Source organism: Falco punctatus (assembly GCF_963210335.1).
Source record: "Falco punctatus genome assembly, chromosome: Z".
In the NCBI taxonomy this organism is placed as follows: domain Eukaryota; kingdom Metazoa; phylum Chordata; class Aves; order Falconiformes; family Falconidae; genus Falco; species Falco punctatus.
This window is the reverse complement of record NC_137586.1, coordinates 43,909,458-43,937,225: the sequence shown is the minus strand read 5'-3', so window position 1 is coordinate 43,937,225 and position 27,768 is coordinate 43,909,458. Positions and strand designations below refer to the sequence as shown.

The following is a 27,768-nucleotide window of genomic DNA, read 5'->3' as shown; positions in this document are numbered from 1 at the left end:
AGCAACTGCTTTCCTTATTGCAAGGCGAGAGGCTATTTGCATAAGAAAACCTTCCAGCTGGAAGCCTTCGAAGACTCTGCTGGGAGCCAGTGCTGTGACCAGTCCTCAAAGGAGAACTCCCATACAGTCCTGCTCCCTCTGGGTGGCCTTTCTGTGCTGTCCCCACCATCAGTGGGGGCAGTGGAACAAGGTGCATGAGTGCACTGCAGCAGTCAGGAGCTGCTGCTCCACTTTCTGGCTGTGCTCACTGTGCTCACAGAGAGCTTTTTCTCGTTTTATTCCTGCATCATCTTTTCCTCACACCGTGTGCATCACACATCTCAAAGTCAACAGCTTCAGCTGCTAACCTTTGGAGTTCTGACATTTGCTTTGCAGATTTCCTGCCCAAAGTGACAATCTGTAGCGCTACAGTACAGTATCTCCCTCTCCAGATATTTACATGTGGTTCCCCCACAACAATTACTGAACAGCATTAATGGTCTGCAGAAAGACCTGGTCCAAGAAGAAAAACTGAAGAAATCACTTCACCGTTTCTCTTGCTATTCTGTGTCTGGTCTCTAGAAAATGTTGCCTGTAAACTTTAGTTTCTAAAGCCCCAGACAAAACATTAGCTTTTGATAAATAAAATAAAATAAAAAAATAAATAAAAAGCCCCACCAATATTCCAACTACAATCCAGCAAACTGTGAAAAGGGTTGGAATTGAGGACATGGCCCTCTTATATGCTAAACAGTGGTGAAATCACTTCAGCACCTGCAAAAATGGCTTTGTAGGGCTGTGCTGCTACTTAATGGAATGAGACGATTTTGATCAGTTCTGCAAAGCTTTCCAAACTGCTGTTCATAAAACTAGTTTCAATGTGTGAATCATTGCTTTCCTGCAATTTATATCCATATGTGTAGTTATTTTTGAGAATGATTCAGTTTTGTATATATAATTTTAAAAGTACTTTTTAAGTTAATGAACATCTGTGATAAGAGCCCCTCAACAGAAAAGCTTGTGTCAGCCACCACTGATGCTGACTGTAAATTTTCTGCTTTTCTATAGCATGCATATGAATCCTAAGGCCCTTTACCGACTGCATACATCAGGAGTAACCCCGCTGGACACCACACCATTAAAATGCTTTAAAAATGGGGTGGGAAACCCAAAATTTCTATCCATTTGAAAACTGTAATATCTCTTTTATAACCAAAATGGAACCAAACAGTAAATTCTTAAAACTCTTTTTAACAGAAACAAATAGAGGGAAAATTTCCATTTGAAAATTTCCAAACACTTTGAATTAATTTTTTGATTGACATACATTCAAAGCTTTCAGCTATAGTTCAACAGGATTTCTGTATTTCATGGCATATGTTTCTAGGTGCTGCTTCCTGGCTAAGCTTATTTTCTCAAGATGAACCTATTTCTTGACACCCTGCATGAGGACCATGTTGTGAATATAATGAGGGTGGATTTACAAAGGAATAATTAGACACCCAAACACAGTAAGTTGTCAAGTAACTGGTCACAGAAGCAAGGTCACTCTGCTCTAGTTTGTCTTTTAATCAGCTCCACTTTTCAACCTAGTTATTATGTTTTTCTGTTTCTGCCCTCTCTACACATTTTGATCTCACAGTCTGAAGGAGAATGTGCTCCAGGAGCCATGGAGCTCACATTTCATGTGAGAAGGGGCTTAATTCTGGCAAAACAAAGTATGTCACAGCCTTCCGGTTGAAAATCTCATTTTCTGTATTACCGTCTTGTCATTAATTCTGCAAGATGGAGTTTAGTAAGAACTCACTCTTAAATGCAGCATACTACACACGTGAGACATCTAATGTTCCTTCTCCTAGATATGCAAAACTTTCTTGGACTCCCCTTTTAGGATCTGTGACAGTGAAAACAGATAGAACAGAACTATAAGTAAGACCAATGACCCTGGTGTGATGATGAGAAAACTTCACTGGAGAAGTGACTACATCTATAGCCATGCTAAAAAAGACAGAACTGTACTTGCTTGAGACACAGCTGAATTTGGCCTCTCTGTGTAGAGCCGAGCAGGTTAGAAAACTGCAAGTCCAGACAAAACACCAGCGGTCAGGGATGGGTAGGTAAACGCTGGGGAAAAAGCATGCTTCCTGCACACAACAGAATGTACTCTGGCACGGACAAGTAGTAACAGGCATCAAGCCATGCTGCTAATCCTTTAGCATCAGGATAATGCCATGTCCTGGTGCATACGAGTTTCTAAATGCTGACATTGTGGTGACCTTTAGGAAGCCTAAAAGCCCTCTAAAATCATTAGGTCTAGTTCTGCTTGTGATTATGTTACTTTAAATTCAGAGTTAGTGCACTGACTTCAAGGCAGCCAGTTCAAATTTACATCTCTCTAGCTGGCTGATTATTTCCTGTATTGTTTCCAGTTGCGTGAAATCATTTGTGCACGTCCTCTAGGACTGCTGGAACCCTCTGTCCTCCCCAGCTACACATGATGCAATGAGCCTCTGACGGAGGAGGAGAGCCGAGAAGTCCATGTAGGGAAGCAGATAATTTCCTTTTGAGCAATGGATGCAAAAATAACAGCTAATAAAAAGCCTTCAAACTGTGCCTTCAAACTGTGTCAATTCAACACACACACCTACGAGGATGCCTTGACAAGCTGCTTGACTTCTCAGTAACTCTTTCTTGTTTTCTTTAGTGCAGCATCCTTCAAACTCCCCCACACAGGTATTCATTTCTGTAGTGACAGCTGAGACCTACAGGTGTTTGCTGCTGTTGCCCTTTCAGAGTAGACAGACACTTGTTCCTCACTGTAAACATTTGTATTGTGGTGCTTGCCTGGCTAGTTACAGCCCAAATAATGATAAACCAGCCTTTTCTTTTTTTAGCCCCTTGCTGTCATGCGTTAATTCTCTTTGGATACAGGCATTTGGTACTGGAAATAGCTTAAGTGAGACCACTTTCTGGTGATTATTTTACTAGCACTATCTTTTAGCAAATGTTTCATACAGAGATTCACCAGAAAATTGTATTATGCAGTTGCCAGAAATACAGCACCCTACAATATTAGACTCACACATGAAGGAAGGACTATGCCTAGTGGCAAGATGTTCTTTGTCATTGACTAATGTTATTTCACTTTCTTCAAACTGCTACTCTGGCTTTGCTAAGCAACAGTGGAGATCAGAATCAGGACTGTATGCTGAAGACTATAATACTCCCAAGTGTCAAAATGGTTTCTCAAAAGGGTTTTTGACCTTTTTACGCAGAGAGAAGGTCTGAAAGCTGGGTGTTCTTATAATTTGCCCAGAACAGCAAATTGTGTAATCCTTTTTCTGGAAGTCTTCCTGGTAGGCTAAGAAGTAATATTAAGCCTTAGTAAAACTAAGAATTAAGAACTTCTCATGTCTTAACTGAAAGTGTACAGGAACTTTAAAAAGATAACCTTTCCCAAAATGCTTACTTAATGTTAACATTAAATAGAAGTAATAAAGAAGTAAAACATTAAGAAACAAAGCCACAAAAATCCAGGAATCTTCCTTACAACTCTTTCTCACTGCCTCAGCTGTTTATTTTTTGGTACCATGATTCTGTTTCTTTAGTTATTTACTCACCACCAAATCAGACAAGACCTGAATTTTATTATTTTTTTTTAAAAAAAGCAACCTCCAAAGACGCTAAAACTAAGAGAGATACAACAGCCACAAAATGTGGCAGTACGTACTACAAAATCATTCAGTGAGGGATTGAAACCAAAAACTTAAGGGATGTTCTTCATTTGGAAGGAATGGAAGATGAGAATGGCCCAGGGAACTGTTTGACAATACAGTGACTGTGTGCCAAAGACACAAGGCTATGCAAGTCTAGGATGTACCATGCAGCACGTTTTCATGAGAGGCTGGGAAGCGCCTCTGATCCAAGAATGGGCAAAATCTCATTTGGAAAATACTGCTCATAGTTCTAGTGATGTCTGTAGCAGAAAGAGACACAGAAACTACTGTTTCATACACTGAAAGTCATGGGAGAAGGCTACTATGAGAAGAAAAATTAAGAACCATTTCTTCTGACAGTGTGCTTTTTTTAACCCTCCAAAACAGTTTGGGAGAGGAAAGGAGCACTTCTTCTAAATGCACTTGAAATGTAAAAGCTAGGAAGGGAGGAGTATAATGTGATCAAGGAGGTGTACTTTGGTCATGAGTTAATCCAGGCTGCTGATAAAAAAACAAAATTTGCAGCCATTAGGACAGTGAGGTTGTGGAACAGCCTTCCAGGGAAAGCTCTGGCAGCATGATCCTACTTATTTGCAACATACACTTTGACGGAAGGGGCTGTGTGACAGGACAGGAGTAATCCAGGAGTTAGAAGTTCAAGCTTCAGTGACACAAGACTGCTGATATCCAATTTGGCGGTATACCTGAGAGATACTTGAGAAGAAGCCTGTCAGCATTTTGCACACTGCTCTGTATTGACTTATTAACTAATGTCTTTCTTCAGGACTTGTGTCGGCCACCTGCATTTTTGTTTTCCCTCTTGCTGTATGATCTGCCTCTGGGTCAACTTCAGTTCCCACACTGCTCTGAGGCACTGAGGACAGGCAACAGGGCCAGATGTGCTCTGAGGGTTGTCACCAAACCCCAGTAATGCCACAGGCTGCTGCATCTGCCTCATGCACTCATCACATTACAGTTTGCCAGCTTAGAAGGTAGTTCTCCCTGAGACAGACTGATGGGGATTGCTGTCACCTCCTGTTATGTGTCATGTGTGGCTGATTTTCTAAGATCAAGGAATCATAGAATCAGAATGGTTTGGGTTGGAAGGGACCTTAAAGATCACCTAGTTCCAACCCCCCTGTCACAGGTATGGACACCTTCCACTAGACCAGGCTGCTGAAACACCATCCAACCTGGCCTTGAGCACTTCCAGGGAGGGGACATCCACGGCTTCTCTGGGTAACTCAGGAATTGTTGCCAAACATAATTTCTCTTTAGGTGCTTAGGACACTGTTGATACCCTTGACACCTCCTCTTTTCCCTGGCAGACTGGGATATTTATGGGGTTTGGTGCCTCATTTAGAAGGGGCTGAAGTGTTAATGAGTGTTAGGGTTTTCCACGTGGCTTGAGGAGGTCTGAGACATGTACCTCCTCCTACCCTACTGCTTGGCTTCCTGCAAGACTAGAAAGGTTCCTGCAAGACTCAGTAACCTATGTTGCTTCTTCCAATCCTACATGCTATGCTCTCTTTAACTAGCAAAACATGGTACAAAATTTTAAAGAGAAACTGAGTCAGTGGACTTTCCACTTAAATACATCCTCTTGGTCCTGCCCCACCTGTGCCAGAAGTGGAGGAAGCTAATTTGTGACTTAGGAACCTCTCTCTCCCTTTGGGGCCTAAAGAAAGATGGAAACCTCACTAATAGCCCCAGCCTTTTGACAGATCCTTGCACGGTTTATACAAGCAGGGGAAAGGTTGTTTTCTCCACTGTTCCTTGTGCTGTTCCATAAAGGCAAGTAAGCTATACAATAGCTAAGTAGGGATTACACAACTGAGCTCCATAAATCTAAATCAGAAACAGAGTCTCTATCCTTCACTGGACAAACATAAAAATGTGGAAGGGTGAAATTCTGGTCCTAATGAAGTTAATGGCAATGTTCTTGCTCACTCTGGTGAGATCACAGTTTCATCCAAAATATTGGCTCAAGCCTGTAGTTGGCTGACCTGTTAAGTTTTTCCAAGTACTGGAATAAGACAACTTTTTTTTTTTTTTTTTTTTTTTTTTTTTTACTTCTCTTTTTAAAGCTTTTTTCTTATGATAAAGAAATGCAGAGAAGTATTTTAAGACCAAGTACTGATCAACCACATGCAGACCTGAACTGGAAGCCTAAAAAGGGCCTGATGTACTATCTCTGAGTGCAAGAACAAATATTAGCAAAGTAGTTGTTCCCATGATTGAATGTCAATACTTTAAGCCACTGAAAGCTGCTGATGAGTCATACTACCTGGGTATCAGAGGGAAAGAAGGGAAACCTTGACCTGTGGGGGCTGGGATTCCAAACAACAAAAAACAGGCATCAACAAAACACACAAAAGCCCCTAAGGAACCTGAGACCTAAGCTCTGCAAGTAAATAACTTTGTGAAATAATCCACTGTACTACAAGGACTACAGTGCAGCTGAGTGTTGCTGGAGCTGTTTGGCACATAGACCAAATTAATTACTTGACAGTCCTGTTAGTTTGGCCTGGGGTGGATAGCAGTGCTGGGTAAGAAAAGCCACTGCAGTTTTTCTGCATCCCCAGGCTCTGGTCTGACTCCCAAAACTATTGCTGCTACACTGAATGCTAGCATGTACTCCAGGGGTACCCCCACCCACAAGATTCCTGCCTGATGAAAAAGAAAGGAAGAAAGAATGGAGGAGAAAAAGGAAAGTTTGTCCAATTAGGGCCATGCATCACATGTATTTCCAGCTCAAGGGTTATTTCTCTCCCCCTCTTCCCAGAAGCATCTCTTAACAACTGAGCTGATTCAATGCAAAATGTCATTAACAACCTTAACAGTGAACAAGGACCGAGGATCATCCTTATTTTAGAGAAAGAAGCTATAAATAATCATTCCAGGCAAATCTAACATCCTGACAGGGTAGTAGGATCCCCCCCAAAAACCTGAATCCAGTGTATTAAAAACCACAAATGCTGAACCATTTCTCGCAGAGCTTTTTGGAGCTGTGTAAATACTTCCAACATGCATCAGATAAAGCTGTCAAGGTTGGGGAAGAATTGCTTCTATGTATGTGATTAAGACTGAGCAGTTAAAAAGACTTAGCCTGCTATAAACAATTAGGTATGGGAGGTCAGTGCCATCCCCGTGTCATTGCTGACAGTTTCATTACTTAGGCTTGCCATGGATATAATTCTCCAGGCAACTGTATGGGAAATCATTATAGCCTTGACTGTTTCATGACCAGCTTCTCACCAGCCTGCATAGGGCCCAAGCAGGGCAGGCCAAACCCTCACAGGCTCAACTGTTAACTTCCAATTTTTACCGCTGTGAAATATGGTGGCATGGCAGGCTGTGGCTCTGACCCTCCTTTACCCCAGCTAGAAGCCAGCTGGAACACAAGGAGCCAGAGAAATAGTCTTTCTTGTTTTTTTCACTGTGCAGAACAAGCAACTACCCAACTTTTAAGTTTCATACCCATCCATCATACTACGAGCTTACACCATCAATTTGGATGGATGCATGCTACTTTACATCTTCATTCATCCCCTCTGACACCTGTCTACCTTCTCCCTTCATTCACACTTGTGTCTTTTACTAACACCTCTCTGCACTTAACTTTCCTGCCTTATTCATTCCCTCTCTCACATCCATGACTGCACCCTCTACACACTACTCCCTCTTTCTTCTTCTTTCTGCTCCACCCTGGACCCCACAGATCCCCTCCTGGCCTCAAAAAAAAAAAGTGAGGAAGAAGGAAAGAACAGGGTGATTCTGTATAAGAGGCAGTGAGGAATGCAGTGTACCCCTTGAATGAGGTCCTTTGAGAGATACCCAAGGACTCTTCAGGTCACACAGAATTTCCTTTGGTGAACCCCTGATTCCTCCAGGTCATGGGTCTAGTTCTAAATTCATGCTTCGTTGGGTAGAAGCATTCCTTGAGTGTTCATGCGTAAGACTCAAAGATTAAACCCAGAGGTACACCAGCAGGTAAGATGACACCATGTCAGTACACTATTACATACCTGTGCCAGTTCTCAGTCGTTCCCAGGAAGCCCATATGATTACTTAGCTTCCATCCCTTTTTGCAGGTAGTTTTTCTGTTGCTTATTTTCCAAAAATAAGCAGAGCACTTATTGTTCAAAAATGCTGCTCGTCAAGGCCTTTGCGAACACTTACTGTACAGCACGGACATTCATTCTTACATGTAATGAAGAACGTGGTAAACAAATCTAGTCTCACTGAAGTACAGAACAGACACACGCCTCCAGTCCCAAAAAGTATTGCTCATATTTTAGATGCAAAACCAAGAAACCCTGGCCTTTGATGCTCACTGGTGTCCTTGCAAACATAGAGTCAGTCATTACCATTCTGTATATTCTTCCAAGTTCTGAAGTGCAGTCATGCTTGTTTTACATTGACCAAATAGCTTGAAGTGCCAAGTTTCCAAAACAACAAAATATAAGAGGAATCTGGCTCTTATATTTACTAAATACTAGGTTTGCCTCTTGAAAGGAAAGCCAAAGAATAGAAGAGACCGTTATTTCTCAGCTGTTAAGTGAAACAACACTCAACAATAATTCTTGTGTGGAGCTTCTCCTGCCCTGCCCAGCCCCAGCCAAATGTAGACAATCTTTTTCCGGGCATCCCAAACACTGATGCTGAGGTGATACTCACCTTTATGGACACAGCAGCCCAAATTAGGTGGCTAAAGAAGAGGTATTCATTTTATTTATAAAGAATTCACTGGCAACAAGTCATGTGAGAGGCAGATACATAAAATGTGCTCAAAGATGCTGAGGTGCTTATCTTGTGGGTTAAACTCTAGGGTTTATAACTAACTGCTGGCCACAGATTTCCCTCCCCAAACCACAAACGCCCAATAGCTTCAGTTCCAATCATGAAATTACAAACTTGGTAGCAAACAGCAAATGCTGTCAATTACATGACTTGCCATATAGTACAAAGACATCAACAACAGTAATTAATCTACACAGTCCTGTTTATCTTGGCAATTGCAGAGGCCTTTTGCAAACTTCAGAGATCATTTTATGGCAATGAAGCTTAGGGAAAATGGCCCGGGCCAGAATGAACAAGCGTGACAGGCTACTCTTACCCACCACAAAACTCTTCAACCATAAGCAGTAGGACTAAAGATGTGGCTTAAGGCAGGAAAAACTTACTGACAGCCTTCCAGGTGCTAAGTATATAAAAGTTTCTCACCTAGTGTCTTCCTGAGTAAAATAACTGGTTCAGTGCTCCTGTCCAGTACTTACAACTCCTCTAGTAAACAAACATGATACAATACCTCCATTTTTTTAGCAATATATAAGAACATATTTTAATAAATTCAAAGTGTTGGACCGAAATTGATTACCCATTCTTCCTTTTCATCTGCTGCTGCTTCTCCTTCACTAAAGCCAAGCAAACATGCCCAGAGAAAAAGACCTTTCTGTGATTTTATTATTATAAAGCCAACATAAGAACAAGACATGCCAATCTTAATCTGATTAACTCTTTCCAAATTTACCAAAAATTTGTAACTCAAAACTACGTTCTCCATATGCCAACTTCTAAATTACCTGACAGATGGTAAAGTGTAAAAACAGAATCAGTCACATCAATAGGGTAAGATGACTGAAAGAGACCTAGGATATTACCAATTACAGCAGTTCACTTACCCTATAGTAGTCTGTGCTGTACACATCTCTAGACATCCCAAAATCCCCAATCTTCACCAGCAGGTTCTCACCAACCAGACAATTCCGGGTAGCAAGATCCCGATGCACGAAGTGCTGTGATGCCAGGTAAACCATACCAGCTGCAATCTGCTGGGCAATGTGAAGCATCTGGGATTGGGTCAGCTCAGCAGGACGGTTGCCTTCTGCCATCAGTACTGCATCTGGTCCATGTGCCCTGCAAAAAGCAGAAGCTGATTAAGTGACAGGCCATGTGCTAAGCTGGAGAGGTGAAGGGCATTAGTGAGCCGAAAACCACACAATTAACTTGCTCAAATATAATAACTAAAAGGGTTACACATTGGTGAAATAGCAGAAAATTTCTATCTTGGCTTCTTTCATTTACTGTTTTCCTTCATTGTGTGAAAGACAGGTGGTGTGAAGAGCATTACACAACGGGATGTTGGAATAAGGCATATGCATTCATAATAATACCCTTCTGCCCAATACTACTACCACCTTTCCTTGTATTCTGTTCTAGCAATGTTTTCTGGAGAAAGGCTGGCAAATGTAGGTGTTCAGTAACTGAGGAAAGAAAACCTTATCACTCTGTAAGAGCGAAAGGCAATAGAGTGAAAGGCAATGAAGCGGCATGCATAGCATCATTTTTCCTATGACCAGCATTTGCTGATTTCTACAGGGGGACAGGCCACTGACTCTCCCATCTTTTCTTACAGAAGAAACAGTTAACTTCTGAGATGCCATCTGAGAAACAAGGCAGCAATTTTAGATTTACACTTCCAATTTCTTATTCAAATGCACAGCAGGAAACCTTTTTTCCTCATTTCATCATGAAGGGTGAATCCTGCCTGACAGGAATTCTTGACAACAGAAAGAGGACACAAAGCACACACCATTTGGAACAACTAAACAGCTTCAGAAATACAAGATTTTCAAGACCTAGCTTGGCCCTAAGATGTAATAATCAACTGATTAATGAGAAACTTGCATATACTCCAGCAGAGGGAGAGCCATTTTGCATTTGGAAAGCCAGCACTGGAACATGTCTTAACTATGTTATCTCTGATATACAACTGTAACAACCTAGTATCCTGAACATACAGCTATAAACGTTTGTATACACAACATTTTATAGTGAGTATTACGTGCTAATCCTTATCCAACTAATGAGGTCATCTGGCAATCATTACTCATTTGATACACCTTTTAATATTCTGAATATCCCTTTCCATCCATTCCATTGTTCTGTGTTTTCAAAAGCTTCTTTAATTCTGTTCCTGAAGACTATTGCTTCTAAGAGACCACCTCTCCTCTTCCCTTTCTCTACTTGTTTTTGACAAATACTCTAGAACTGTTTTTTATTTTCTCTCAAAAGTCCTTCCTTCCTACAAAGAGGAGTTTCAAAGGATCACCTTTCTAATCAATAGAGCTAAGGCCTTAATTCATCCCTAGAGGAAGGGCACAGGAGTTTGGAAAAGAGTTGCAAATTAATCAAAATTTGTGAGATCGAATCTGACACTACCTATTAGAAATATGATATTAAAATTGCCCCAGGGGAAGAATTTCATGTGCAAAGTGACAGATATGAGAAAGAAACGAAGAAGGGTATATAGTATTGCTGGGACTGAATCTGGCACCAGGCAAAGAAGCGCTCTGCCACAGGTCACATACAGGCAGCCATTCAGCTGGTCTGGGTTGGGGCCAAATAAACAGGAGGATACGAAATCTCCAACCAAGACTCACAGGCAAATACCTATTGAAACACACTGAACCTTTTCATTGCATGGATTTTTTTTTAATGACTGCTCTCAGACAAGGAGCTCTGAGTCACTGAATTAGAGAACTCTTCATCTTTTGCTAGCTTCCTTGAGAACAGGGTCTGTATCTAATGAAACTTTCGGATTATTCTTAACACTCCATCCACCTTGCTTGTCCTCGTAGCGGTGGCTGTAAATGAGGTGCTCCTCAGTCTCTGCAACAGCCAGGAACATAGACAGAGATTTCTTTGGATCCACATCATCCTCCACTACTTAGAACAAGCACAGGGCAGGCATGACTTCGAGGCTTTAGTCCTAGATCTGAACAGGCTTTGGCTGCAGGCAGACAGTAGGGCTCGTTTGAGTTACATTTCGATTCATTTTCCCCTGACAGCCTTTGGTGGCGCTGCAGGGTAAGAAATAGGGGCTGTGACCGCCGGCTTGCACCACCTCGATCTGCAGCACAAGCTGCAGCAAATGTGAGAGGAATGACAAACTGGGGCCTAGGTTTAACAGCTTATCCCAGCACCATCTTTTTATGCTGATCGATAATGACTTATAATTCTTAACAAAGACCTGAAGTAAGAAATATACTGTCTGCTAAACAGCCTTTCTGTCCAGTAATTCAGAATCTGAGTTACAAGGTAAGAAAAGGACAAACAAAAAGAATGAAAGAGTAAGTATTTCTTGTGAAGTAAGAAATTACTTCTTTCCAGCTACGAATCTGGCTTCTCCTAATGGAAATTCAATGATCTGAAAAGTACTGGGATGGCATCTTAGGAAACTGCAGTTCTCTCGTGATCCATAGCAGAGGTCCAAGCAGGCAAATGGAAATGCCCTGACATGGCTCTGACAATATACTTAAATCCTCTGCCAGAGAGATAATCAGTCTGGAAAAAGCTGTAGTGTTTGCTCTGCATTCCAGTTCAAGCCCTAGCCTCCCTGCCAAAGCTGGCAGCCTTGCTAATAAGGGAGGATGCTAGTTGATGTAATTTGCTTTTACAGTGTGGCTACTGGTTCAGCAGAGATTAGAAAGACCACAAACTCATTTCACACAGGCTATCAGAAATGCACAAATGGTGACACTAGCAATCACTAGCCATTTCAGTCAGATAGAAAACCTGAACCCATTTAAAGGGACAGTAGCTTTGATTGGTTTACAGCTTTGTCATAGATAACTTTCAAAAATAGTGGTAACCCTAGTTATCTTCAGCAGGAGAGATCTCAGTACATTGAAATGCCTTTGTAATATCCTTTGATGAAGATGACATAGAAGACCTTGAAAGAACAGTCCCTTATGCATTTTTTTTTTCTTTACATAGGAGCAAAGGCTGTCTCTTAACTGTTTGTTTTTATGCCAACAAGTGCAGGCTTGTGGAAATGGCACAAACACAAGACCAGTGTTCATAACTTCCTGGTTCATGTGTTACCTATTATTGTGAACCTTAGATATCATCTATTTATTTATGACTGGTTTACTGCCAGATTTCAATTCCTGATGCACACTCCTGAACAGCTTTTTGAAATAAAGCCCTAATCTGGGTAATAATAATAAAGATGTAGCATTTTCTACTGCACTGGTTTCCATGGCGCAGTTTTCTTGCTTCAGGTTAATGCCAGTCTTTCCAAAACACAGAGGAGGGAAGAGAAAAGGGTTAGATTTCAAAAGCTCTTAGACGCCTACAGATAGGGATAGGTGTTGAGTGGGATATTCCCAAGTGCTACCAGAAAGCCTGCAAGAAAATTATTCCCACTGTAAGATTTATAACCAAACATTTCAGAATATGCTGAAATATATTGGAAACAATATTTCTTTTGTTCCTATTTGTTTGGTGCAAAGCATAAGACTTGACTTAATAGTAATTCCAAACAAGCAAAGAAACAGGCCCCACATCCCAGTACAGAAGATGAGAGCTGCACAAATTTGTACTCCTAGACATCATCATTTTCCAGTGGTAGTAGTAAATTTAACATTAAGTACCACGAACACCTATCTTCTCTGCCCACTTCTGGCTCAGCAGCACAACATATGTTCATGGATCTACCTGAGGAATTTGTTAAGATCTCCATGCTTCATGTATTCAAAGACCATGATGAGTGGATCACCCTCAACACAGACGCCGTAGAACTTGACGATGTGCTCATGTTGTAGGTTAGTTAGCAGCTCTGCCTCGCGGTGGAAATCCTTGCGGGCATTGTCACTGGCATCCTTCAGTGTCTGGCAGAGAAAACAAAAATTTAAGGAAGGGGAGATATTCACTGAAGGTGGCAAATGTAGGATGGCACTGTAAGGGTAACATAAGGACAGCCTACTGCATAAAGCATGGAGGAAGTACTTTTTTAGTAACTCTTTTAGAAACGCAGATGTAATGTTTAAATGCAATTAAATATTGTCAGTATAATTTTCATTCTCCTGCCACACATCACCTCAAACAATTTTTGTTGTAAGAGGAATACTCATGATCGAAGTGTTTTCCAAACACAGAACAAATAAACTGGTCTTATCCACAAAATATACTAGTACACAGCTGGTTCACGCCCTTTAGCATTTAACTTAGGCAAACTCTAGTATCCTGTTGGTATTTACCTTCCTTGTAAGTTCTTCAAAATAAAAAATCTGCTTGCTTAAAATACTTAGTGGGAAAGTGGATGCATTCTTCATGTATTACTAACGTCACTGTTGCTGATGTTGGCCCCTATGGTGTACTGTATGTACATTAGGTAGATTTACACAAGGGTATGTCCCTGGAAGCAGAACTTAAAACCTCAAGACACCAGCCAGAAACTCATTTGAAATTCAGTAAATCTACTCAGATACCTAAGATTAAGCATATGTGTAAGTAACTGGAGGACCAATCCTAAATTGATAGAGAGGAAGTAGATGCAGATCAGAATTCTGGAGTGTCGATTTTTTTCACCCACTTTTATTTATACAGCTCTAAACTCTTGCATATTTTCATTTTGAAGGAAATATATCAACACTGGACCAAATAGAAGACTTAAATGTCATATAATGAAATAATGCTAATTTAACTGCCACACATACACAGTTTCAGATCTCTTCTTAAGAACTAAACATTCTTAGCAAGGAAACACTTTCATGCACCAAAAAAAGCAAATTCTGACAGGAATTGAAGGAGGAATAATTGTAATTGACAATCAACCACTCTTAGACTCTACCTTCAAAAGGTACAGTTGTTGCACTAAACTAATTCAAACAATATTTTTAAAACAGTAAGAGAAAGACAGCAGGTTACGAATGTTCACTAATTATTATTCACAGAAACTGATGTCTGGGCTCTGGACATCTGGATGTTAATTATACCTAGTCTTAATACAAAGAAAGATAAGACATGAAAGTAGTGGCACTATTGTAACTAATGATGTTTTTTTCCTGGCCATCTAGTAATTTTATTTTCTACCCTGAATTTATATACAGAGCATAAGACCAACCCCACTCATCAGAACAAACACAGAACAAGTTGATACTGTGCAATCATCCTGCCAACAAACCCAGGTTTTAGGTGCAATAGTCATGGTTTGTTCAAGCTTTTTCTTTAACAGAGACAATTCTGTCCACTTTTCTGTATTATACTTATGCAAGTGTGAGAAGGAACAAAAAGATGACTGTCGGAGGAAATACTTGCTTTACTCGTGAAGCTGCAACCACAGGTCTTGAAAAATGAACAGCTACTATAATAAGGTTCAGATGGGAGGACAAGGAGCAGAGCAGACTGGATAGCCATCTGCCAAGTTCAGGGGCTTTTCCCTGTGGATTTCAGGCTCTATGGATCCTAGAGGCAATAGAAATCACTCATGCTACAGATGCACCTTCCCTGAGAGTCCCACTTAAAAATCTCATGGGTCTTCAGGCCCAGTATCCTTCCTCCACAAGTTTTACCAGTAACAATGCAACAAGGATGTTGCATCATCAAAGCTTCACAAGCTATGATATATTAATATACACAGCTATATCATTCAAGGTGGGTATCAAATTGGCTCCCCACTATGGTCCCCACACAATTACATCTGAACCAAGCAAGGACTGGAACTGAAATGTCTTCCGATGCTTCCAAGCTCTGGGGTGATGCTTTAACACGATACAGGCACCAATCCACAGTCCAATCTACACTACATAATGAAATCACTGGGAACAATTCTGTTGCCTCTTGAGTCTCCTTGGTGGTTTCGTGTATAAAGCAATTGGACTGTAATTATTCTCAACAACAGAATTAGAAAAAAACAATTCATACAAACCCCATTTTTAAATAATAGCAACCCAGAAAAAAAATTGACATGGAGAAGCATAGACTGATCCTCTTTCCACCGGGCTCTTTCCCTGGAAAGACTGTAAAAACCTGACAGCTCTGCCCTGTGAGGATGTAATACTGCACATTTCAGAAGACACTTTTTATCTCACAGAAACAGCAAAATTATCATATGACAGAGCAGTTGCCACAGCAATTACGCATTTTCTGTCAAACAGCAAAATGCACGAAGGTCTAAAACTCAGGTAAAACTTAGGCAGGGTTTCTATTACTGAGGGACAACTTGAATTTCTGTCACCCACCATTGCAATACCTCCTTCTCATTATTTCATGTATCACACAGAATAGACACAATGCATGAAAGACAGCTGACACAGTCAGGCAAGGAGGCGGGAAAGTGAAAAAATAAGTATGTAGAATTTACATAGAAATGACAGACTAATGCATTTAGCTTGTTCTCAGTGCAAGAGAAAAACCAAAACCAATATAAAACCGTAACAGCACAAAGCCAGAAAAAAGACATAGCATTTTTATTATTGTTACTGACAAGTATACCAAAGCTCTGCATGCAAAGCACTCTCATCAGCTGATAGTTTTTCCTGAGTAGGAACTGAGATAAAACGACACGTACTTATCAACCATTCAGTCCAGTGACTAAGAAGGGACATGCTCCCTTGGGCAATAGAGGAACCCACTGGCTATTAACAGGAGCTCCACATCTGCTGAGTTCATCCTTGTGCCAGTTGGACCGCCACCCCATGCTTATTCTTCTCCACAGAGTCCCTGCCCCGGTACCAACGTAGCATATGGTCTCTGCAGACCTGTGCTCTGCAGTGAGTGCAAACAGCCAGTCCATCCTGACACCCCAGAGCTGCATTCATGGGCGAGTCAGTGCAAGAGCAGGGGAATGTGGCTCTCACCAACATCACCATTTGACTTGGTAATGGAACTCTCACAACAGCTGTCCTTCATACTGTTATCAGCCTTCCCCTATGAAACTGTTACTACTACTTCCCACCACCATCCAAGTGCTGAGTAGTGTATTTCCTCAAGAAATGAAGGGGTAGTTTTGATCCTCCTCTGAACTGAACACCCTAAAAGTTGGAAATATTTGGCTTTCCTCTGACGGTGCCATGGAAATGTTCTTCACCACATGTACATAGCAGTCTGCTAGCTGAGCACAACCCTGCAGCAGCACAAGGTGAATCCCCCTCCAGCCTCCCAGGGAAGCCAGAGGCAGCTGCTAACCTGTGCCCTGACAGTCATCCTCACCTCCAGCTCTGGACAGGTCGAACTAGTGCAAGACTATGCCTGGGGATCCAACTCTACTAGGATACAGTACCGATCCAGGCCTGAACAACCACTGTGGCATGGCAAAATGGCCCACAAGGAAATGGTAACTTTCTCTTCTTCTACTCTCTGTTCTCTGAAAGTGTCCACAGCAAATGTTGTACTGATGTGATGTGCAAAGCCACCTGGGGGGGAAGGCTAGTACAATGCCCTTGCAATCTGCTTAACCTGTGCTTAAGCCTGTGCTCAAATGGTTTGACCCACAGAAAGCATTTCCAAACGCTCAGTGCTTCCCCCAAAAAGTCAAAACAGATTTTCTCCTCTTCCAAGGAGCAAAATTTTGCTCAGGCATACTGAGTTGTTTATGCTAAGCCTGATTTTCTATCCTCCCAGATTTTTCTGGGCTTCTTAGCTCCTAAATAATTTGCTGCAGCAATGTATCAGCATTTTGGATACCGTCTGGCCAAAAAGGAGATGGGTGCAGGTTGAGTCAGACTGAGTGATGCTCAGGGCCAGATGGGTACAGCACACTTAGCCAGCAACCAGCAGGCACAGGCAGCTGGCAGGGACAACCAGCCATCCTGATTCACCCCATGCAGGTGAGACCATGCCTCCTCACTGCCAAAATCCTCCTGGCACCTCCTTATTCCTCACCAAGTACTATTCCTACTGGGCTCACCAAATCTATTTCGCAGAGAGACAGGTGGGTTGCGGTTTTGCCATTTTGCCAGCAGGGATGAAGCTCTTTTAAAACCCTTGCTGTGTGCTGGGAGGAGCTGCTCTCCACTGCTGGCATCTGCTGTCTGCTCCTCTTAGAATTAAAAAAACAATAATCACATATATTCATTGCTAAAGCCTGCACCCAGTGGTGGGCTCCGGACACAGTCCTCTGGCTAGCTCTCTGCACACCACTGAGATCCCATCCCTTGACCTCCACTATGATTGGAGAATACCTGTGAGCTATGGTGGGTACCATAGTGAAAGACAGAAGCACCTGGCAATTAACCTCTCAGTTACATGGGGATCATTCCAATGGCACAGATCAGCAAAAAAATCATTCTTTGATGGCAGCCAGAGTCACATCTTCAGGAGCCAATGTGAGAAACTAAAAATGGGCATAACCTGTCTGCAAAGGTAATTCTTCCCATAGCTTCCTGCAAGATGCTTATTAAGGACCATACAAAGAGTGGATCTGGTAAAAAAAAAAAGTATGACAGCTGTGCCAGAAAACAGAATTGTCATCTAAATCCATGGAGACATCTCTCCCTTGAAAGGCTGAATGCTACTCCTTGTGAATCATACTGAGGAAGAGCAGCAGAGAGCAAGTGTGGCACAGCATTTAACAGCAGCAGTGCCAGGCTCCATTTTGTCAGGACTTTCAAAGGGAGCAAGTGAATGGAAAGACTTCTATCTTGCTATCAAGCAGTTCCCTGAAGTGACAGAAGAAAGGCAACTTCCAATAGCTTCACCAAAATACAACAGAAAATTCATTCAGATCTAGTTTTGCCACTTCCTATCTCTTGCTTTCTCCTATCTATGATCTATCCCTTCAGGGCTTAATTTTTTCTCACCAGTCAACATGACTGAACATCTCCCAAGTATCAAAAAGCTAGTACTCTTGGCAAACCCCCAAAACCTGTTATTTTTGATGAAGCAAGAAAGTACTCCACAAATCCATCCTCTTTTCATGTTCTCTCACTGACAGATCCAAAATTCTATTCTTGTTTCCAAATCCAGAAAGATAATTACTCAATTTCTTTTACTGTATGGTTTGATCCAAAATGTACACATGGTTGCTTAATTGTGACTAGTCAGATAAAGTTATTTTCTGATGCCCAGGCACACCACAAATTCTAAATGTGTATTCCCCTCCATTTAATGAGATACTTCAAATGCTAGGCACCTTGTTCAGCTTCTGACAGAACACTATAGATGGAGATAAGAGATTGTTTCCAGGGAGACTTTGTAAACTCTTAAGAGAGTAGTTTCACCGATACTGTTTCTAGCATACATTCATAGCTGAGGTCAACAACCAGCCGCAGCCCTTCCATTTTGGTGGATGAAAAAGCTTGGTATGGTGAAGGAAGTTTCGTGTCTGAGCCTGAGACCAAGCTGGAAATCTTACTCCTTAGTAGATTCCCAACATACCATGTAGCCTGTGCCCTTTAGAAGAACCAAATAAATCCCTTGTTTTTTTTCCCCAGAAAGGTGAGAACTGTTCTGTATACTTGAAACTTCGAGGTTATGGCTGTTTTCTTATAGCTTCCTCCTCCTCTGGACTGCATTTTGGGAGAGCTGACTGGAGCTGTATAATCAAGAATCACTCCTCCATGTCATATCATGGCTTTTGGATTTCCATATAGCCAGTGTTTTACAGCACATGACAATATTATCTGCAAGTTTGTTATAAAATTCCTGGCAGTTATAGTAATGACAATTACCCACAGATAATGTCAGTGGCTGACCAAAACAATGGCACAATCCTGAAAAAGAAAGGCCGCCTTTGACTGGCAATTACACATGTAACTTAGCTTAGCAAGTAACAGATTATTTTTTTTTAGACACACATATATGTCACATGTATTTTTAATAACCCAGACATTATTTTTCACTAATTAAAAAGATTTTGCCCCTTTGTAACACAGTCTGTTTCCCCCCTTTTCCTTGTGAAATTCAGCTCTCATTTTATAATTCTCAGCAAGATCAAATATCACATTCTCTTAACACTCCATTAGCCTTGTTAACCCTTCCACATATATCAGAGCAGTTACACTGGGCTATGGAATAGGCAAACAATCATTTACAAATAAAACAGCATTAGTTACAACCATGAATTAATAATGAAACCTTAGATTCTTTTACCTTCACTGCCACCAAGATCTTGTCCTGCTCGGGACAGAGGTTATAGCATTCCGCCAGAAAGACTTTCCCAAAGGCACCTTCTCCCAATTCTCTCTTGAGAACAATATTGTGGCGCTTGATGTGCTGCACAACTGTGAGGAGAAGACAAAATGGAGGTCAGAAGTAAGCTGCAAGGTCAGGATGGGACATGGTCCATGCTCACAGCCACATGGAAACAGGGTTGCCTGTAAAGTGGGGTACATGTTGTGGAAGAAATCAAAGTGCTTGTGTGTGTCATTCATTAGTGCTTTGTCAAAAAAGACTGAGTTAATATATTTATATCTGGAGAGTAGTGCATTTGCTGGCTATGAAGACATGGAACTAAGAGTCACCTGGGAAAAGGCCATTTATCACCGTGTTAGGATAACTGCTACAGAGCGTACATAACAGCCAATGCTGCTTTTTTAAAAAACTTGAAGGCCAAGAATCAGAAAACAAACCAAACCTTTCTCATATCACTTCTATTTTTGTACCTCTAACAATATCCGAACCTTCTCATACAAAACCAAAAAGTTTTTAAAATAACCTAATCCAAGAAAACAAAATGTGCCTTCTTTCAAGTCAGTCCAACTTAACTCTCTGGTTCTCTTACTACTTGTTCAACTGCTTTCCCTCTCTGTGCTATACTACAGTTACAATAAGATAGAAACTTCATTCTCGCAAATGTGATTTACAGTATTGCTCTGAAGTAAAAGAAATAAAAGATGGACAAAGGTTTTAGTCAGCATAGTGGACAGAGCCTTAACTGAATTGCTGCTCAGAATCAATTGATTCAGACATCAAAGTCCTTGAGCATTTTTGTTCAACACATATTTTCCTTTCAGGACAAGCTTCCATAAAACAAGATAACATTTAGAAGAAAATTTTGTAGAATACATTATCAATTTGCAATGTTCAAGCTAAGTAAAGCAGCTGCAAGGGCGGTTTAACTGGACAACTCAACAGGGTTGATAGCTTGTATTTCTGAAATTGTACAAAACAGTCAGCATCTACTGATGAATCTAACCTCAGTGCATTTAGCTGCTTTTGCAAATACTGAAATGTTTGTCTGTACAAAGCCTACTTGCAACTTAAATCCTAAACAGAGTGAAGTAAATAGCAGTGTATAAGCAACAGGTTGGCTTCTGCAAAGGCATGAATCTCACATTGGCTGCTTAATTGCAGGGACCAGGACTGAACCCTGCCAATAATTTAAGATACATTCAGATGCAGACCAACCCCTGACTCCATGCTTGGCCTCACACCTGTTCCAAACTGGATGACCACTTACGCAGAAACCACCTTGCCTCTATTACTAAAGGATGGAAAATGGAGTGCTGCTGGTAACAGCAGTGGGAAGTGGCACAGCCTGTACCCATGGCTGTCACCAGAATTTGGAGAAAGGGCCCATGGTCTACAAGAGAAAAGTATGTGGGTCCCACACCCTGAGCCTATGGCGACAGAACACAAGTGCACTGCATGTAAATGCACTTCATATCCATGTGCATGAACGCAAGGGGAGTACGGTGCTGGAACAAGCCAGGAGAGTGAGAGATGTCCCCAGGCACCTCCATCATGAGTCTTGGCAGGTGGGCAGTGCACCCAAGGAGTGGACCTCCACCAGACGCAGCTGGCACCTGTTAGAAACCCCCAGGCCAGCACACAAGCAGGCCCACCATGCCCTGGGAGAGGAGCGAGGAAAGCCAGCTTCTCCCCATGCCACACCAGACTTACCAGGGCTTCTTTGCGTCTCTGCAGCCGGTGGCTGCAAGGGGGGGCATTGCCTGTCCCCCTCTCTGATGCCAGGTCTCTTAGCAGAGGCCACATGTTTAATTAATACCTGAGTACACGTGAAATGAGATTTAAAGGTACCAATGTTTTTCACTCTTGTCAAACTCTGGTCTAGCGTTAAGACTTTTTATTGTGATGATGCATTTATATCGGGTACACTTTGTTTGGCCAGCTACCCAAGCAACTCCCCTGCAGTCAGTAGGAATTCGCTTTTTATTTTACTCCTCAGCAGTGACTTTTCAAGTAAAGCACAGAATGCAGTCAGCACAAGACAGGTCTGAACCAAAATACACCTTTTCCCCATGGACACAAGTTAACCAGCATCCCTTGCCTCTGCTGATACTGGTCACAAGGTAGATGGTTGGGGAGCACAGCTGCCCCAGCACACCAGCTGAGCACAGTAGTGTGGCACACCTCATCACCTGTGCTTTAAAAAATGCTTACTAATAAATGAGTACTCCCCCCCTACCCCCTGCCAAACCTGCCATTCAACCCTGCCTCCTGGGGAATTCTTCTCTTTCCCTCTGCTTGACCAGTATCACCAGGAGAATCTCTCTCTTCCTTCCCCAGAGAGAAGTTCAGCTCCATGTTGCCAGTGTCACCATCTTAAAGTGTCCACAAAGCCGATGGACAAGGAGTAGGACTGAGATCCTGTCCTAGTGGTGTCAGCAGCAAAACTCCAGCAGAGGCAGATTTTCACTTGGTTCTCTCCACAGCTGCCAAAGACCTGGTGATGAACACAGTTGACTTTCTGAATTTTGTGTGGGTCCTCTCCATTTTGAACCTAGCCTATCCCTAATGGTGGCACCAGCAGAAGGAAGTTTTTTTGTGAAGTTCCTGAAGGACTTCACAAACAATAGAGTAAAAATAAACAAGAAACTTACCAAATACTTCTCTGTAGTACACTTACAGCTGCTGCTAAATGCTCTTATATAAACTAAGCATTTGAATAAACAACCCATCCCATAAACCGAACTGTCAAAACTGAAACACAGCAAGCTGCAGAAGAGATCTGTACAGAATATATTTGCAACTTGTCATGCTCTATCTATCCCTGCTACCTCTCTGAGCTGCATGGAGTTACTAAACAAATAAAAAATGACAGTAAATGTGACTAAATGGGCAGAGATTAAATATAAAACCAATGTAAGTAAATCAAACACATATGATGTGATGGAAATAGGAACTAAGGAAAAAATCCGTTTAGCACACTCAGGGCCCCAGGCATAACGACACCATCTTCAGTGGGAGGAGATTTCAGCAGGAGATACACTGTAAAATTCAGGTCAAAATCTGCTTTCATTTAATATCGTGATAAAGCAAATTAACTCTGTTGAAACCCAAGAGATTATCCTGGATTTACACTGAAGAAATGAAGCCGAAATTGGCCAAAGAGGTGGCATAACTGAATTACCAAAGAAGTGGTCTTAAAACACCATCTCACAGGCAGATACAGTCACAGAGCAGCTAGGTATGCGCCTCCTTTTGACTCTAAGTGCTGATTGCCTTTGAGCTGCCATTTGGGCTTTTAAGAGCACAGCATCCATGGTTTAAAAGATCTTGACTGATTACTGTGAAAAATATGTTACATTAAGCTAAAAGCTAAGTTAAGTCGAACTGAAGAGAAAAATGAAACATAAAATATGAAGTGAATTTGAGCAAATTAAGCAAGGGTAGATGCTGAAGAGGGGCTGTGGTGTTAATAACCACAGAGCTGTGTCCACAGAAGCAGGGGGCTCCCACAGATGACTGCAGGGAATCAGCTGGCAATAGGGAGCAGAACTGTCGAAAAGGAGTTTCTTATCTTGAGGTCTCAGAGACATCACACCAACAAAGCTGGACTTCTAGGTATTTCACTCACTAACAAAGAGCATGCCACGCTGGAAATAACAGATCAAAGCTTTATCCTGCAAACACTATATGCAGGCATGGGAATGCACTCCCTGGGTAACCTACCTTTGACTGAGAAGCTGAACAGAGAGGGTCACACCACGTTCTGGAATAGATCCAAGAAAGACAGGCAACTTGGGATCACCTCACCACACTGCATTCACCAAGCTGGACATGACTGATTCCAGCCACAGACTCAGCAGTATAAATTATTAAAATGTTTCTGCATGTAATTAAAAAGTGAAATGCTGTGACAGAGTCAAAGTGTTTTCTCCTTGGTCACAAACAGTAGGTCTGAACATTTTACCACCACAATGACCACTAGACCACCTAAGCTGATCTTCTACACAGCACAGAACATAGTATTGCCTTAAATGATGTGCTTGGCAGTAGACTGCCTCCAGAAAATGTTTATGCTAGTCTTAATTTGAAAGTCTGAACATTAACTCTTTCGCCTTCTAATTTTTACCTTGTCTGGCCTGTTATCTCCCTCCCTTGGGTTTTAGGAGACTTTCTCTGCTAGCTTGAGCAGCCTTTTAAGGTCTGGTATTAAATACATATAATCAACATTCTTCTTGCTCTTCTTGGTAAGGCAAAGAGACAGAAGCCCCTCCCAGGAAAACATTTTCTCCAGTATGCCAGTCATTTTCATGGTTCTTCTCTGGAAAAATTTTCAACAACCTTTTAAAAGAAGTTGTTTCCAGTTGTTTTTCCCAACTGGAATCCACAATCTTGTATCATGCTCCACAAAGTTGTGATAAAAACATAAAATAAGCTCCCTATATCTCTGCATGTCCAAAGATCACACTAGTCCTTTTTAAGGCCAGGTTTTCTAAAAAGCATGAAAATGACATATACAGTATGCATGAGTATGTCTCATCTTGAACACCTAAATTACAAAACCTCACCAATTACAATACCACAAGTACTGTAAGTTTCAGACATGTTTCCATATGCCTCACGAGAACAGCACAGCCAGAAGAGATCTGTCCTTATGGAGAGGCTGCAACACGAACTCACTGCTTGATGGACAGAAAGAGCCATAGCAGAAAGGCTCCATCACCACTGCTCACTGAACTACCAGCACTTGGAGATCTTGCTGTGTTGCATGCGTACTTAAATCATCTGCTGAGTCTGTTTTCTAGGATGCTGTTCAAAATTTTGCTAGTGGTACACATGGGGAACAGTCCTAATGAATGAGTTGTGCCAGGAGTCTGAGGAGAGAATGAGTATCTTCAAGATGCCAAGTAACCAGGCAAGGTAATATTATAACCATATTTACAGCTGCATAAGGAAAAAGCAGCCGCAGAAAAGACTCGGCTTGTGATGTGGCATGAGGTGCTACAGAAAGACATTTTGCAAGTTTCTTCATTTCTTCTCCCATCATTTCTCTTTCAGCTGTGAAGACCCAACTTTTTCTAAGATCCTGCTAGAAAAAAACAGGTGTAAATGGTTGAGTAATTGTTCAGATAGTATACCAAATTTGTACAGCATCTGTCATTCACACAAAAGGAGAGGTGGAATTTCAGACAGAATCCCATAGGAGGAGGATACAAAATTACTATGAACAGCAGCCAGCAAGTCTAGCCTCATGGCCACTGGATTCTGCAGTGGCAGCATCTCTATAGTTCTGCATACCATTGCCAATATAGAAATCTTGGCACGTTGAGATATCTACTCTCTAAAATTGCAATAAAAGCTGACAACAACCACTTTCTTTTTTTTCCTTTTTTTTCTTTTTTCTTTTTTCTTCTCTTTTTTCTTTTTTCTTTTCTTTTTTCTTTTTCTTTTCTTTTTTCTTTTCTTTTCTTTTATTTTTTCTTTTCTATTTTTTTTAACCTTTTAACCTGTCAGCCTTGCCTGAATGCAGAAATAGGCCAGCAGTTCTGAGAATATATTTCTGATTATTTGATGCATTCAGCCTATACAACGTTTATTACTTATTGTATTCTATAGAGATTTTTACAGTGATATTGTTTAAGTTTTACTTTACAGCAGCAACAAATTCTCATGCCAGACTGGTGCCCAGCTGTTGTAGGCACAAACAAACAAGCAGCACGCTTTCATATATACAGTCCACAGGTGAAATTCAATTCATACCTGTTTAACAGAAACAAAATAATCTGACAGAAAACCCACTCCTCAGCTACTTTACTCTAATTTAAAGGCACTGGTACAGGCTATAGAAAACTGAGTATGGAGGATCCACAGAAGAACTAGGTCAGAAAGACACTTGGGCCTTGTCACATCACCTGTACAAGTATAGCTTCTGAATCACTTTGAATTTTGTTTTGTTTCTTTGAAAAAGAATGATTTAATTCAACAGTTGTAGAACAGTTATCCCTGAGGGGCCATCAGCGATCTACCAGATTTTTCACAGGTATTGGACCGCAAGTGGGCCTTATGGAGATATTTAATGGGCAAGCTGACTAGGCAGTGGTCTGCCTAGAACTGGAGACATTCATGAAAAGCAAACCTGTGAGCAGTCACAGGCATGGCATAATTCCCAGGGATTTCCTAGTGTCAAGAGCTACATCTGCTGATAACTCAAACAGATCTGTGATTACTGCAGCTTAACCTTTCAGTTGCTTCATTTACAACTTAAATCCTCACAGGATCTATACTTTAAACCTCAGAAATTCTATTGTCTTAGCTGAGAACTAGGCTTCTCTTTGTGACTTAGCTGCAGCTCCTGGGAGAGGGTGCCCAGTCTTTCCCCACCTGCCTGCAGCAACAGGGGCATCACAGCTTTTGCCCACTATAAACTCATTTTGCTGTAGCAAGTGTGGTTCTTTGGTTCAAACTCAAGTTTTTGCTGTATTTGGGGGTTAATATTTCATTTCTGGTGAGGTGTTTTATCTTCCTCTTTTGTTACAGTAATTGATTTGTTTTAGTTGGCCAAGATCCTCTCAGTCTGGCTACAGATAAGCATACTGCCATACTTGATTAGCTCCTTAAAATCAAATAAGAACTACTTAATAATAAACACTAATAACAACACTATCACTGTTTTAAATGCATGAGCCTTATGAGCTAAACCCACTCTTCAGGAGAATAATGAAAAATAAAGAATAATGAAATTGACAGTTTTTCCAGGCATGAATTTGCCCCTGCATACAAAAACTAAGATATACAAGGCTCCCAAGCCTTAGCAACCTGAAACTGGTTTTATTTCAATTATAAGTATGTGTTAAATACGGATTTGATCTCCTATGTGCTAAAACAATGGGGATATACCAGAATAACTGAAAGCTAGATTTGGAAGTCTATGTTCAGAATAAATAGCAGATATTAATTGCTCTGCATTTTTTTTTTCTATGATGCTTCCAGACTACTAACAGCTTTTCAGCACAGTATGGTAAATCAGCTTTAAGCAGAAAACAGTGCTGGAATTTTGAACAAACATTGCCTTTGCAGATGTGTGCACTTAATTTGCAAATGCCAATTTCCATGCAGTTCTTCCAAAAGATTAATGATGGTAAAACTGAAAGCCTATTGTGCATGTGTTGCTGTATAAAACCTCTGCTAGTATTACTTTACTCTGGCAAATCTGGTCCATCTTCCATGTTTACGTTAACTAGTGACAATGATCTCGCTACCACCACTCTTCTCTTAGCTCAGACCAGGAAATCCTTTCCCTCAGCAAGATACTAATCTTTAAGGATCTTCCCTGCTGTAGAAAGAGAAGCACTCAGTAAGGGACGGGGAAGTGCCATGTAGCGTATCTCATAACAGACGCTTGTAGGGAAGAAGGGCTAATAAACATAGTGCCTTCAAAGTATTAATTCATTTCTATCTCTGTTTTCAGAAACAGGCATAGTCTGAAAAGCATCCCAGGCTGCCACTCTGAGAAGCAGGACCTGAAAGAAACATCATACATTCAGGGACTGAGCCATATTCAAGCTTGGCCTAAGTGAGTATAAAGATGAAAGTCAAAGGAGATTGCCCTGTTTTTGATGTGGGTTTCTCTACTTTGTTTTTTCTCTTCTCATTTTGAAAGGAAAAGAAAATAATTTTGTATCTTGATATAAGGATTTTACTGGTTGCCTTTCAAAAGAAAACATGACAAGTAAATGAAGCTTTCAAGCCTGTAAAAGAATAAACCATGTGTTTAGCTCACAGTCCCAAATTCTATCCCCTTATGTAAAAGTTAAGACATACTTAATCTTTACCTTTTCCTGATCTATTTTACTAAAATAGCATAGCATCTGATCTGTCATGTTAGACAGGTAGGTCTGCCCTGTTGCAGCCAGCTGTGCATGGAAAGCGAATACAGAAAACACTGTAGGACCACGACAGGACCCAGCCTCTTATCTATTACTTTGAAGCATATTATTTACCCTTTTCCTAATGATTTTTTTCCTGCTTCAGAGCACCTTTTACAATTTTTTCAGGGTGCAGCACACTGTGTGGCTTTCCATGAGGAAAGCCGAGTTTTATGCATGCCCGTGCTTTGCTCTCTTTGGTCCAGCTGAGGTAAACCCCTCCCTTAGAG

At 41.3% G+C, this 27,768-nt stretch overlaps 1 protein-coding gene across 1 annotated transcript in view; it reads right to left on the bottom strand.

Annotated features, from left to right (window-relative positions):
- The window catches only part of NTRK2 (neurotrophic receptor tyrosine kinase 2), a 224,270-nt gene that overhangs the window by 48,639 nt on the left and 147,863 nt on the right, over window positions 1-27,768 (bottom strand). The window contains exons 13-15 of the mRNA XM_080372754.1: window positions 19,575-19,705; window positions 13,200-13,372; window positions 9,380-9,614 (exon numbers count right to left, since the gene is read on the bottom strand). Coding sequence (XP_080228880.1) covers window positions 9,380-9,614; window positions 13,200-13,372; window positions 19,575-19,705 — 539 coding nt within the window. The remainder of the gene's footprint in view (window positions 1-9,379; window positions 9,615-13,199; window positions 13,373-19,574; window positions 19,706-27,768) is intronic.